The 15,408-nt window shown below is 40.3% G+C and overlaps 1 protein-coding gene across 1 annotated transcript in view; it reads right to left on the minus strand.

Moving 5' to 3' along the window:
- Positions 1-1,523: 1,523 nt before the first annotated feature.
- The window catches only part of syndig1l (synapse differentiation inducing 1-like), an 81,006-nt gene continuing 67,121 nt past the window's right edge, over positions 1,524-15,408 (minus strand). Inside the window, exon 3 of the mRNA XM_060915776.1 lies at positions 1,524-1,682. Coding sequence (XP_060771759.1) covers positions 1,524-1,682 — 159 coding nt within the window. The remainder of the gene's footprint in view (positions 1,683-15,408) is intronic.

Here is a 15,408-nt window from a genome sequence, read left to right on the forward strand (position 1 = left end):
AATTGTTTTGTTTTCTCGAGATCACGGAATAATGGTTTTGTTTTCTCGAGATCTCAAATTAGTTGTGTTGTTTTCTCGAGATCCTGAATTAATTATGTCGATATCTCAGAATAACAAGGTGAATAAAAAAAGGATTATACAGTATGAAGGGCCTCTCTCGGCTTCCGTAGTTTTTCTCTGAATAAATTTATTTCATTTAAAGGTTGGATTTTTCTCATTTTTTCAGTGTGAGATGAAGCCACTTCACCAAAAGGTGGATTTGTTCAAACCCTTGTTACTGAATCTTTACAAGGGAGACAATAATCGTGGAGGACACTAATATATATATAAACAGAGAATGGTTTAAGTTCATTAATATTTCATTATAATGAACTTAAACCATTCTCTGTTTAGTGTGACAGAAAGTGAAGACGCCTCGTCACCCCATCATTCAAGAGGACAAAAAATACTAATGTAAAGAAGACTCCTCTTTTTTATTTCTGAATGATCACTCATACCGTTGAACTCTGATGTTCGAAAGCGAAGCTCTTGTGAAACATTTGTGAAATGTGAAACATGTTGACAGGACTGGGATTGAAAACCACTCAAGTAAATTAAAAACATATATATTTTCTTAGAAACATCTGACAAATAAGAAAAGAAAAAGTTTAAACATAGACTTGTTTCTCATCACTTTTCTTCCATCCATATTTCAGCACTAACATCGAGCCGGGGCTTAAACCACACTGATACAATGTGAAGCAAATCTGAAATCAATACATTTTGTTTTTCAGACATGGGCTGTTGGAGGTGTTTTAGTTTTCTGCTTGCTAACCTCGGTCATCGAAGTGGAGAGAACATCAGAGCTTCATGTTTGGTGTTGAACAAACAACAAGAAACAAAGAACACGTAAGGCGAGCCAAGCCCTAACCAGGAATCCTGATGTGGGGTTTTAAACCTCGACATCACCCTAACCCACCCCAACCCCGTCCCTTTTTTTTTTTTTTAAATAAAGAATGTCAGTATTCATGCTGTTTGGTAAGTAAATATATCATAATAGGATTTGATTTTCTCAAATATCAGTCAGTTTTGTTCAGATGCCAAAATCCCTGTTAGCATATTAGCACACACACACAACAGTAGGAAAGGGTTTAGGGTACCAAGCAGGGATATCTTCAAACCCTGGACACCGGCGATGCATTTCACCGAGCCAATAGAAAGAAAGCCGTAGATTTAGATCTCTTCTTGTTGAAAATGGAGCTCAAGTTCAGAAAGAGGTTTTTGTGTTCCTTTAAAAAAAAAAAGGCTGCGGTTGCGGCACAATCCAAGATCACGTCCATGCAAGCCCTGCCTTCCCTCCCATCCACCTTTAATCAAGAATTCCCAAACGTCCACTTCTGAATTCATCTCTCTCGGAACAAAACGGAAATGACCAGGGGTGTGTGTTTGTGAGGAGGTCTGTGAAAATGTCAGAGGTGCTACTCCAGTTTCCAGTCCCTTATCATATTTATATATTTATTTCTTTATTTATTTATCTGTCAATGCTATATATGACCCGGTTTGGAGAGGTAGGCGATGAGAGCCACCACGACCCCCACGTACACCCCGGTGCCGATGGTGATGGAGAGAGCAGCCAGGAATAGAGCTCGTCTGGACGCGATGCTGGCCATCGGGAAGTCACCCTTTGTCACGGCTTTGCTGGTCTGGAAAAAAAAAGAGAGAGAGAGATGTGTAATGAAAGCAAGCCATGACTTTTTTAATAATTTATGTATTACTTCTCCGAAAAAGACGCCTGAGCGAGGATGGTTTTCACAGACAGTACATTCCTAAGTGATATGAAACAAAATAGCTCATGAATACCAAGCTTTGATATCTGGAAACACTGGAAAGAATCAAACCCACACATTTCTGAGAAGCAAGAAAGCTAACAGAACAGAAAATGAGAACATGAATTGATGCCCGTGTGTGAAGAAGATGAGCTTTTGAAAAGCAACATGCTGCAGTATGTCTGCATCACGGCACACTGTTCCATTGTCTTCAGATCATATTTTCAACCTTACGCTCATTGAGGAACTAAACACAGAGCACAGAAATCCATTACTTCCGTATTCGTCTTTAAAGGAAAAATCCATGCTGAAAAATGTTACTATAGGAACAGATCATTGACAGGGGCTTAGACAAGAAAACAGATTAAAACCATGTGATATCAAGTTCAAGTCAACTTTATTGTCAATAATGCCATATGTGCAGGGCATACAGAGAATTGAAATTGCGTTTCTCTCTTATCCGCAGTGAAAACAGTAATAAACATGAAATATAAAATATAGGTACAAGGTATAAACTAGAAAAAGGAAAAAAGGGGGGAGGGAAAGAAAAAAAACTGGGGGGCTTAGGGGTCATCCATAATTTCCATCATTATCATGAGTCTACAAAGAGTAGACTTTTGAGCAACCCCCCTCCCTCCCCCCAAAAGTGTACATTAGCGGACAAAAAAAATAATGATGGATCTACGTGGAATAGGAATTCAAAATAAAACCATGTCTTGTATTACTTTTTATTAAAATCGGATGACAGGACGATACAAAGATTCACAAGAGAAGAAAAGAAGACACAAGACGGGTCCAGAAGTTTTCATAGAAAGCAGGCGATTCTTTTTTCAGTCCCCCCAGGATTCCGCGGGCCTTTTTTGTGATTGTTGCGGGCTAAAATGTCTGATGTTGCGGGGGGTTTTCCAAAAAATTGTGATGAAGGTTGCGGTGTTTTTTAGGTTTTTGTTGCGATTACATTGTGGGAGGAAGTGAAAGTTGTGAGAAATTGTTGTGATTTTCTCTTTCTGTGATTAAAATTGAGTGATAAGTTATGACTGAAAAACTATTGATTAAAAAAACAAAGACACTGAGAAATGGTCCTATAAACAACTTTACCAATATAAAAGATTACCAGGACTACAAAAATGCAGAAAAATCGGCTTTACTTATCCAAATGCACCTGTTGGTTCAAAAGTTAAAGTGCAGAGAACCTCACAGCACAACATGAAGTTACCTTCAAATATAATATAAATGCCTCAGCTTTCATGTAAGAAAAAAAAACTATTAATACTAGTACTGTGTGCAGGCAGTCTCTCCTGAAGACTAAATTAAACAATAATTATAAACTAATAAAATAAATGGCTCAGGCTTCATAGAAGAAAAAAAAAACAATTTGAACAGAATCTCACAGTATGATGCTGATACGGCAGAGCAATACGGCCAGGGTTTTATATTTTATTTGGAAACTTCTGAGAAAAAAACTCAGAATTTTTTAGATTAAAGTCAAAATTTTCAAGGAAAAAAGTAAAAAGTTTCAAGAAAAAAGTCGAAATTTTCAAGAAAAAAAGTCAGAACTTTTGAGAAAAGTCAAAATTTTCGAGAAAAAAAGTCAAAATTTTCGAGAAATAAAGTTGAAATTTTCGAGAAAAAAACAAGTCAGAAATCTGTAGAAGGTGGGCTTCCATACGGAAGCGACACTCACTCGCGGCCGGTAGACATGAATGGCTGAGACCAGAGCCATGGAATTCAGAGTTGTGACAACCGGGGTACAGGAAGTCGGTTGGTGATGTGATTCACGTAAATTCGTGACTTTTTTCTCGAATGTCTGACTGATTTCGCCTCCTGAAAAGACCAAGTTCACGACACCGCCTCTTCAAAGTCCGGATAGAAATCACAATATTGTGATTCTGTGCCAAGACTGCAAGGATCTCTTTGTTATTAAACCCAATCCCGAAATAACATTTGATTAAGTCATCCATATCAGCAGCACTAAACACAGTAGTAGCAGACTAAGTCTCCGTCAGCTCTGAATGACCTGGTACTTCCTGGTAGCCTAAATTTGTGACTTTTTTCTCGAAATTTTCGAGTTTATTTTCTCAAAACTTTTGACGAAAATTGACTTTTTTCTTGAAAATTTCAATTTTTTCTCAATTTTCAACTTTTTTCCGTGAAAATTTCGACTTTTTTTCTCAAAAAATTCGACTTTTTTCTTGAAATTTTTGACTTTTTTTCTCAAAAGTTTTGAGATTGTTTCTCGAAATTTTTGACTTTTTCCTCGAAATTTCTGACTTTAATCTCGAAAATTCTGAGTTTTTTTTCTCAGAAATTTAAAAAATATATGTATTTCTTAGTGGAACTATCGCTCTTCCGTATGCTGAAGCTGCCTAAACAATGGAAAATAAAATATCATTTTGGCAAAAATGTTGGCATCCATTAATTTCTTGTATTAAGTAAAAAAATATATAAAGTGCACACAGTCCTTCACTGTAAACATAACACACTTTCAGTAACAGAATTTAAGCCTATATAAACACTGACTCGCACATGCTGCTTCTCTTGAACGTATACACGGAAGTAAGCAGTGTTGCCAGATACTGCTGACGTTTTCCAGCCCAAAATATGTTCAAAACCCGCCAAAATGCACTTGAACCCCCCCCAACTGGGTAGTAAACCACCCAATCTGGCAACACTGGAAGTAAGGCGGAAGGTAGTTTGCGACGTCACCTCAAGACGACGCCAACGATTGGTCAAATTTGCGGGAAAGTTGCGGTGATTGGATATAATTGCAACACCGCCCTGAATTCGCGGGGATTGGTTGAATTTGCATTGAAGTTGCAAATCGCAACATCGCAAAATCCTGGAGGGTCTGATTATTGAAAATTAGGAACTGTCTTTTTAAGGGGAGCTGTTGCGTTTTGGCTTTGAAACGTTCATTTTTTTATTCTTTCCAAGCAGCTTGTCCTGTCCTAACCGCCTCCTCTCAGATGAATGCAGGAAACAATAGGTGTTTAAAAACTGCTCGTACTCGTTTGAAGGAGTCCTGTGAATAGCGGTATTTCTGCTATTCACAAATTTGTAAATGCAGTCAAAATCTGGGTCAGCTATTGTTGTTGTATTGAAGAAAGAAAGCGTGTAGAGCTTGCTGGCAACACCGATGTGGAGCGAAATTTTTAACATGGCGGCCGCCGATTCGCACATTGATGGATCATCATTTTTTCATTTTTAAAAAGTGTACGCCTGGTCATTAACCCCCTCCCCCCCGCGTACGGTTTGTACAGGTACGCTCGTGATAATGATGAAAATTATGGATGACCCCTTAGCTATCTAAGAAAAGACAAGACAGTGGCAATCCAGAAAGTGCAAATGTGGCAGTGTGAACAGAATTAACGGTATAAATTTAAATGTGACGAATGACAATATAAACAGAATGAACAATGTAAACGGGAACAGCAGTCTGACAGTATAGTAATTATCAGTATAAGTATAAATATAAATAAATAAATGGCAGTATGAGCAGAATTTTCAGTGTGAGTATAAATATGGCAAATATGACAGTATAAACAGTGTAGCAGTGAAGTCTATCAAAGATTAAAGATGTATAAAGTGTAAACAGTGTTCTAAACAGTTTCTATATAGTGCAATTAACAACAACAACAAAAAAAAAACCCCGTGTAGACAGTATTGTAAACAGTTTTAACATAGTGCAATTGAATTCCGTTACAGTTCGTTAAAGTGGCTGGTGACATTTGGTTTGTGTATTAAGGGAAGGGGGTACTGGCCTCGGAGGGAGTTCAGCATCCTGATGGCTTGGTGGATGAAGCTGTCTCTCAGTCTGCTGGTTCTTGCCTGGAGGCTTCTCATTCTCCTCCCAGAAGGCAGGAGGCTGAAGAAGTGGTGGTTGGGATGGGTGGAGTCGCCCGCAATGCTGAGTGCTCTGCGGGCCAGGCGTGTGTTGTAAATATCCTGAAAGGAGGGTACCGTAGGGGGACACCGACGATCTTCTCAGCTGATCTCACTATGCGCTGCAGGGTCTTCCGGCAGGATGCAGTACAGCCGCCGTACCACACAGTGATGCAGCTGGTCAGGATGCTCTCGATGGTTCCGCAGTAGAAGGTCTGCATGATAGGGACTGGTGCTCTAGCTCTTTTCAGTCTGCGGAAGAAGTAGAGGCGCTGCTGAGCTTTCCTGGCCAGCGATGTGTTGCTGCTCCAGAAGAGATCCTTGGTGAGGTACACACCCAGGAACTTGTTGCTGCTCACTCTCTCCACAGCGGCACCATTGATGGTCAATGGAGGATGCTGGGTGGAGGCTCTCCGGAAGTCGACAACCATCTCCTTCGTCTTCTCCACATCAAGAGAGAGATTGATGTGGTGAATTTTTCAATGCTGATGTTCGTCCTTTGGGGTTGAAGATGACTATGACGTCAATTTGTTGGGTGGCGGTTGTGGGTCCAGAGGTGACTGATGAGGCCAATCTGGGCTTTGAAGGTACGCCCACAGGTTGGGCACGCGTGGGTAGGTGCTGTAGTGGAGGTAGCGATAGTTTGAACCTTCCATGCAGCTTGTTTCTTCTGGGCCTTGACTGGTGAGCTTTGCTTGCCATGCTGGACAATCCTGAGCAAGTGACTCCCAGGAGTTGAAATCGATTTCTAGGGATTTGAATTTGAAGTCATGATTTGCACGTGGGTGGCACACTGGTGTAGTGGTTAGCACTTTCACCTCACAGCAAGAAGGTTCTGGGTTTGAGCCCAGTGGCCGACGGGGGCCTTTCTGTGCGGAGTTTGCATGTTCTCCCCGTGTCCACGTGGGTTTCCTCCGGGTGCTCCGGTTTCCCCCACAGTCCAAAGACATGCAGGTTAGGTTAACTGGTGACTCTAAATTGACCATAGGTGTGAACGTGAGTGTGAATGGTTGTTTGCCTCTATGTTTCAGCTGTATGATGATGTGGTGATTTGTCCAGGGTGTACCCCGCCTCTCACCCATAGTCAGCTGCCAGCTTGTTCATGATCCTGCACAGGATAAGCGATTATGGATAATGGATGGATTTGTATGTAACTTGAATTAGAGTGAAGGAGAGCTGTGCAGCTGTCAGTCTCACTTTCTTGTCCCAACCTAACTGGGACAAGACAGAATCAAGACAGCTGGAGTGAGGTCAGGATGCAGTGGATGGCCAACAGTGGTCTGGGTGTTGCACTGTGCTTTCATCATGCTTTACAGATGCTTTGCTGGGTTCGCCTTCCTTCCTACCCATTGAACCACCAGGTGGTTGTCTCCTCCATGCAGTCTGCCAAGTCCAGTCTTTGGTCATAACCCTGACCAAGGCGAGTGAGGAGTTGCTAGTGCTTGTTCAAGGCAGCACCCCAGGCTAATGGAGGGAAGGAGACGCCTTAGTACTCCATTGCATGCTGATCAAGAATGGCACATGCTCACTGCCCTATATGAAGTTTTCAATAAGGACATATTTAGCTTATTTGGCATTTATGGAAGGAATCTCCAGTGTCAGAGGTTAAGCTGTAACCTTCTGACATCTTCTGATCAGATGAATTTATGCTTCTTTTTGCATTTTTTTCATATTAACTTCACAAGAACGAAAAAAGATGGACCAGTGAGGGAACAAGTTTATAGTTGTTAGAACATAAGTGAGAACAGGAACAGACTTGTTTCAAGGACATGCCACGATATTTAATGTAACTGTAAATGGATAAAAAGTACAGTGTCAGTATGGTTTCACTCATAAATGAAAAAAAAAGTATATGTCACAGTTGGGTGGCATGGTGGTGTAGTGGTTAGCGCTGTCGCCTCACAGCAAGAAGGTCCGGGTTCAAGCCCCATGGCCAGCGAGGGCCTTTCTGTGTGGAGTTTGCATGTTCTTCCCGTGTCCGCGTGGGTTTCCTCCGGGTGCTCCGGTTTCCCCCACAGTCCAAAGACATGCAGGTTAGGTTAACTGGTGACTCTAAATTGAGCGTAGGTGTGAATGTGAGTGTGAATGGTTGTCTGTGTCTATGTGTCAGCCCTGTGATGACCTGGCGACTTGTCCAGGGTGTACCCCGCCTTTTGCCCGTAGTCAGCTGGGATAGGCTCCAGCTCGCCTGCGACCCTGTAGAACAGGATAAAGCAGCTAGAGATAATGAGATGAGATGAGATGAGATGTCACAGTAGAGAAATCACTGTGGTACTGTATAAGAGGAATAAAACACTCAGGGAAGTGCTGTTATTGGAAAATAATCAACTTTAGGGCAGGAACTCAGGACTTCACTGAGGCTGGAGACTCCTTTCCTTTATTATATGCCTTTTAATCTGTTTATGTGTCACGTTCACTGTCCGAGTCTTTATGAGTGAACTGTTGCTATAGAAATGATAATATATCAAGGATCCACCACAGGTTTTTTGTTTGTTTGTTTGTTTTTTATTTGAGCTGGCACAAGTTCAGCATTGAAAATAGTCCAACTTTTGGAACATTGCCGAGCTCATTAACATCACTTTTCTTTCACTGACCAATCAAAAAACTGAACATGAACGCAACCTAATGGGATTGTAGACATGGCGGTTGTGTTGATGCAATTAATCATATGAACATAGGCAGATGCAGACGCAGAGGCAGAACGTTCATCAAGGCTGATGGTCTCCCTGCAATTGGTCTGCATTCAGGCGATGGATCTTCTCCAAAACAATCTCAAACTGGATCCTGTTCAGCCTGAAAGAAGCCTTCATTGCACTCAACTCTTCTTTTTGAAAGTACATCAATTCCCACGTCAAGAGCACAGCTATTATAGTTTTGAAAATTTTATTTGCTTTTATTGCTTCCGCCAGCTTTATTGGAGATGGTTTCGCCTCCATTTGTTCACTGCAAAAAAATTGGAAACTGAATTTTTAATACTAGCGAAATTATCTTGCTGCACTGACAGATATTTTTACTTGATAAAACATCCTAGAATAAATTGGTTGCAATCTAGAACTAGGTTTAATAATCTCAGAATTGGTGTCTTGTATTCTTCTAACTGTCAGCAAACCTGAGGAGAAAGAATGAACTACAAACATGGACACTCTGAACTACAGCTCCGAAAACATACAGCGCCCTCTGTCGCCAGCCTACTGAATCTCAGCTAGCTCTCATTTCCTTAATCACCTGTTCCTTTATTTAAGCTCCGCTAACAAACACACCATTGTGAAGTATTGTCCTGCTAGTTCAGTTCATACCAAGCCTTGTATCTTTCCTGACTGACTCTTGTATTTCTGACCCTTTGATATTTCTTCAACATTTTCGCTCTTTGTCTTCCCTACATTATGTTGTTCACCAATCACCTGACCCTTGCTAGTTTATCGACACCGATTCCAGTCCCGCAGCTTGGCTTTGCTGATGTTCAGCAATCTGTTCTCCTCTACGCATACATCTGTAAGTGCCTGCGTTCTAACACTAATAGGAAATTCTAGATTTTTTTAAACTATTTTCAAAATAGTTTCACTTGCTAAGATATCATTTTCTGCAGTGTTGGTTTCTTTGTTGTTGTTGTTGTTGTTGTTTTTTTTTTTCCATCATAACTCAAAAAGTAGTGAACAAATTTGGATGAAATTTGGAGAAAAGGTGAGCCATGGGCCAAGGAACAACTGATTAGATTTTGATGCAAATCCGGATCCAGGATTTTTTATCTTTTCCCAATGTAACTCAAAAAGTACTGAATGGATTTGGGTGAAATTTGGTGGACGGCTTTAGTATTATCCAAGGTACAAGTGATTTGATTTCGAGGTTGATAATATTGGTGGAGGTATGGACTCTACTCTACCGAGTGCCTTCTAGTTATTATTTTGTCTTTCAGTTTAGTTTTAGTTAGTTTTACAAGGGCATAAATAGTTTTACTTGTATTTTTATTTAGAGGAACTGACCAGTTTTAGTTTAGTTTTTATTAGGTTTTAGTTTTCCAGGTGTTCCACAGCAAGCATCTTCTTCTTTGGAGTTTTACAGTAGCCAGTATTAGATCAGGGCCCGGTCCCACAACACCAATAACTATACCTATAACTCCAACTCTGACTCTCCCTCTGCCTGAATTTAGTTCCAGTCTGGAGCAGAAACACCACAACTATAATCCCAACTATAATATCAGTTGGTTCTGACACTCAAGGAAATAAAGCATGCAGCTTAGGAATAGTCATGGAAGCTTTTTTCCAAGTAGTAGCACATTATTCCGGGTCATACTGTACATCTTGGACTTCAAAACAACCCATGTACATACCGTACTCCACTGGTTGATATACACTACCGTTCAAAAGTTTGGGGTCACCCAGACAATTTTGTGTTTTCCATGAAAAGTCACACTTTTATTTCCCACCATAAGTTGTAAAATGAATAGAAAATATAGTCAAGACATTTTTCTGGCCATTTTGAGCATTTAATCGACCCCACAAATGTGATGCTCCAGAAACTCAATCTGCTCAAAGGAAGGTCAGTTTTATAGCTTCTCTAAAGAGCTCAACTGTTTTCAGCTGTGCTAACATGATTGTACAAGGGTTTTCTAATCATCCATTAGCCTTCTGAGGCAATGAGCAAACACATTGTACCATTAGAACACTGGAGTGAGAGTTGCTGGAAATGGGCCTCTATACACCTATGGAGATATTGCACCAAAAACCAGACATTTGCAGCTAGAATAGTCATTTACCACATTAGCAATGTATAGAGTGGATTTCTGATTAGTTTAAAGTGATCTTCATTGAAAAGAACAGTGCTTTTCTTTCAAAAATAAGGACATTTCAAAGTGACCACAAACTTTTGAACGATAGTGTAATATGGATAGATCATGGACTGTCAAGTCAAAGTCCCTCTCACACCAGAATCTGGTCTTCCCAGGAAGTCTCCTGTCCCAGTACTAACCAACTCTTTATGGTGTATGGGTGCGGCGCCGATCTCCGTTTTGATAGCCCTCGGCCTCTCATCTATACAGCTAGGGTTACAGTGGGGAGTGAGTCCTCTGGTAACCGTGAGAGTTTGACTTCCATACTTGCATCTGTATTGCAGCGTGCCTTACCAGATGGTAGTAGGTACCATTTTTATGATGGTCTTTGGTATGACCCGACTGTGAGTAGAACTCACAGTCTCCTAGTTGAGAGGTGGGCACACTAACCACTAGGCCAACTTGCGGTAGGTCATGGACTACAAAAGTATGATAAAGGATACAAAATATGGAGTGGCTACAGATTTTAATATGGATGCGTCACGGATGCTAATAATTTACGGATTGGTCACAGACGTTTCAGTATATTACAGATCGGTTACAGATTTCATACAGATGATGCATGACAGATAAAAAATTAAGTCTCAAACAATAAGATATTTGGACTGCCGAAGTTCATAATTAAAATATCTTACCTGTATTTATATGTTTCATATAAATTAGTGCTGTCAAAAATGTCGCGTTATTAACGCGTTAACTTGACTCAATTTTAACGGCGATAATTTTTTTATCGCGAAATTAACGCTCTGTGACATGATGCCACGCCCCGCACAGCCAGAGTCCTCTGCCCTCCCCCGAAGAGCCACGGTGCTCGGCTTAGGTTTTGTTTTCCCATTGGCGGCTCCAGCCCCACTTTGCAGTGGCTGTGACAAGACGTGTTATGCTCTGCAATAAAAAAAATTTAAAAAAACATTGGTACAACCAGTGTTCGAACTATGCCGATATTTTCGGGGGGTCCCTTTTTTTTCCCTTGGGGGGGGTGCTTGCGCTTGTCTCAGAGCGCGGCTCTCCATCGCGCGCTCACTTCGGATATGCAAATGCTTCCTGTTACACACGATTGCTATGTCAATAAACATCATTTTGCCAATATTTTAGAGACCCCCCAACATTTCCCAAATCATGTTTTCAAGGGATCTCATGTCTGTTTCAGGGGATCTCGGATCCCCCGAGTACCCCCGTAGTTCGAACGGTGAGCAAGCCCATTCACTTTTTTATGCTGATAAGAGAATTACAATGGTTTTTCATGTGACAAAAATGTGCGATTAAATTGCGATTAATCGCGAGTTAACTATGACAGTTGCGACATTAATCGCGATTAAATATTTTAATCGCTTGACAGCACTAATATAAATACATTTTATACATACAGAGTTCATTTTCATTTTTATTAGTTATCTTTCTCTTTTTGAAAAGAGTTTTATTTTTACTCTAGTTGGTAATTACTTTTTCACTCTTAGTTTTTGTTAACTATATTAACTCTGGCTGAGAGCCAATGAATCCAAATATTTAATTTCATTCTTTTTGAAAGGCTCTGCACTTGACTTTAAGACTTTTTTGCATGAATTTCTTTCTCTGGACATATTTTTTTTCCATTTTGACCTACTTTGAGAGAACTGAAACTTTAGCAGCTGACAGATTGCATTAGTATCGGTGCACCACGGCTCTTCCTCTGCGAGATGTCTCTCGGTTCTCAGGGTTTAAGTGTAATTTTCTTTGTTCCGCTGTTCATTGGAAGCTGCTCTCCTCATGACCTGGGCTTTCTCACTGAAGCAGCTCTTTGTTTTGTATTAATGTTATGAATAACATAACAGGACAATACAACAAATTGGTGGATGAGATGTAGCGGTTAGTATCCATGGCAACATAAAGCATTGCAGGACGCCATTGTGTTCAAACTTAAGTGATGAACAAATGTGCATTATGTTTTTTTTTTTTTTTTCATTTGGATCATTTGTGTAGTCCTCATCGACATTGTGTGTGCGGGAGAGGGTGTGTGGGGGGCGGCGAGGGGGAGGAGGGCAGGCAATGAAGGCTGTGGCCCGAAGCTGCAGCCTCGTTCACGTTTCATTTCTTTTCAAGCGAAGTCTACGTTGTAATTGTTTAATCCATTTGAATCATGTCACAGGTTGACGTTCCCCAAGGACGAGGCTTTCAGGGTTGTGTGAATGGAGCTGGATGGATGGATGGAGGGAGGGATGGAGGGAAAATATGGACCATGTGCACCTGATTCATGCACATTCAAGGTCTTAAATTAGTATCGCAGAGACGCTGCGACAAAGACTGAACACATTTCAAAGTTTAACAAGAGTGTGCTGAGAGCACAATATCCCCCACTGGCAACTATGGTACGGTATGACTCTGGTAAAATGTGACTGAATTGAACAAAATAGCAATATGTACATACATGTCAACCTATACAGAATGTCCGTATTTTATACGGATTTGATTCAATAAACGTAGTATACGGGCGTATAAATAAAGTTATATGGATTCTTTAAAAAAACTTCAATATTTATTTAGAGCTATAATCAATTCCCACGATGATAAAAGAACGCATAACATTTACAAACGTACTGTACACCACAGACAGCCAGTAAAGAGTCTTATGAAATCGCGCATTATCTTGTGGTAGCGAGACTTCGTTCCACTTTTGATCATGCGCACACCACATTGCGAGAATCCCGCCAACCGGGAAGTCATAGACATATAAACATAGAATCATACGTCATCCTCGCCGCCATATTGGATGTGGCAAAGTGGAGATTCTTCAGCCGTCTCTGGTATAGCGTCTAGACAGTAGCCGAGAATAAAGATGCCTCATTCATGTGCTGCGTTTAACTGTACCAACAGGTTTACCGTCCAAACGAGATCACATGGGATTACCTTTCACAGGTGAGACTGGAAAAATACTTTTCATTGTATTTGGTCATTATAACGTAATTTTATGAACAGATTTTCCTGACTTTGTGGCTAATATGAAGTCTCGCGCATAATAGCCGCTCGGTGAAACCTGTCTCCAAACAACGAAGTATTTCCTTCGTAACTACGCTGATAACACTTTTTGTGTTTTTGTCAAACATTGCAGCTTTGTATTTATTCTGAAGGTTTATTGTTATTAATATTGAATAAAAAGTAACTGGGATATATCATTGTTAATTATCATTCAAATTTTAGGTAAATATTTTAATTTGCATCTTATACAGATTTTATAAGGGAAATACGGATTTTGGAGGTTGGTTATACAGGTTTGATTGACCAAAGGTTGACATGTATGTTTGTATGTACTACCAACATATAACAATGCATTTTACCAGGTTTCGTGAAATTCCTCCAACAATTGTGAGAGGAGTTGATTTCAGAAGGTGAGTACCCTTCCCGGGATGGATGGATGGATGGATGGATGGATAGACGGACATCGCCATGACATAATCCACCTTAAGGCCTTTCGGCCAGCAGGGGATAAAAATTGTGAGGGATGTTGATTTCAGAAAGCGAGCACACCTTGATGAAATTGCCAAAGTACAAGTTTGTTAACAATCAATTTCACAAAACTCTGGTAAAATATGCCCACATTAAATGAAATTTCAATATGCGTATAACTGTCATATACCAAAGCCTTTTACCAAGTTTGGTGAAATTCCTCCACAGATTGTGAGAGGAATTGCTTTCAGAAGGCAAGGACACCTTCATGAAATTGTCAAAGTAAAAGACTGTTAATCAAGGGTCAAAACTCTGGTAAAATGCGAATGATGAACAAAATTACAATATCCATATTGCCGACATATAACAAAGAATCCTGCCAAGTTTTGTGAAATTCCTCCACAAATTGTGTCAAAGTTGATTTCAGAAGGTGAGTACCCTTCGCAGGACACATGGATGGATGGACATTGCCATGACATAATCCCCCTTCGGGCCTTTTGGCCAGCGGGGGATAAAAATCGTGAGGGAAGTTGATTTCAGAAAGCAAGCACACCTTGATGAAATTACCAAAGTACACGTTTGTTAATAATCAAGGGCATAACTCTGGTAAAATTTGCCCGAATTGAACAAAATTTCAATATGCGTATAACTGTCATATACCAAAGCCTTTTGCCAAGTTTGGTGAAATTCCTCCAAAGATTGTCAGAGGAGTTGATTTCAGAAGAACGTACACCCTCATGAAATTGTCAAAGTGCAAGTTATTTAATCCAGGGTCAAAACTCTGGGAAAATTTTCACAAATTAAATCTCAATCTACAACCCCGATTCCAAAAAAGTTGGGACAAAATACAAATTGTAAATAAAAACGGAATGCAATGATGTGGAAGTTTCAAAATTCTATATTTTATTCAGAATAGAACATAGATGACATATCAAATGTTTAAACTGAGAAAATGTATCATTTAAAGAGAAAAATTAGGTGATTTTAAATTTCATGACAACAACACATCTCAAAAAAGTTGGGACAAGGCCATGTTTCCCACTGTGAGACATCCCCTTTTCTCTTTACAACAGTCTGTAAACGTCTGGGGACTGAGGAGACAAGTTGCTCAAGTTTAGGGATAGGAATGTTAACCCATTCTTGTCTAATGTAGGATTCTAGTTGCTCAACTGTATTAGGTCTTTTTTTGTCGTATCTTCCATTTTATGATGCGCCAAATGTTTTCTATGGGTGAAAGATCTGGACTGCAGGCTGGCCAGTTCAGTACCCGGACCCTTCTTCTACGCAGCCATGATGCTGTAATTGATGCAGTATGTGGTTTGGCATTGTCATGTTGGAAAATGCAAGGTCTTCCCTGAAAGAGACGTCGTCTGGATGGGAGCATATGTTGCTCTAGAACCTGGATATACCTTTCAGCATTGATGGTGTCTTTCCAGATGTGTAAGCTGCCCATGCCACACGCATTAATGCAACCCC

This window comes from Neoarius graeffei, chromosome 3 (assembly GCF_027579695.1).
Source record: "Neoarius graeffei isolate fNeoGra1 chromosome 3, fNeoGra1.pri, whole genome shotgun sequence".
Lineage (NCBI taxonomy): Eukaryota > Metazoa > Chordata > Actinopteri > Siluriformes > Ariidae > Neoarius > Neoarius graeffei.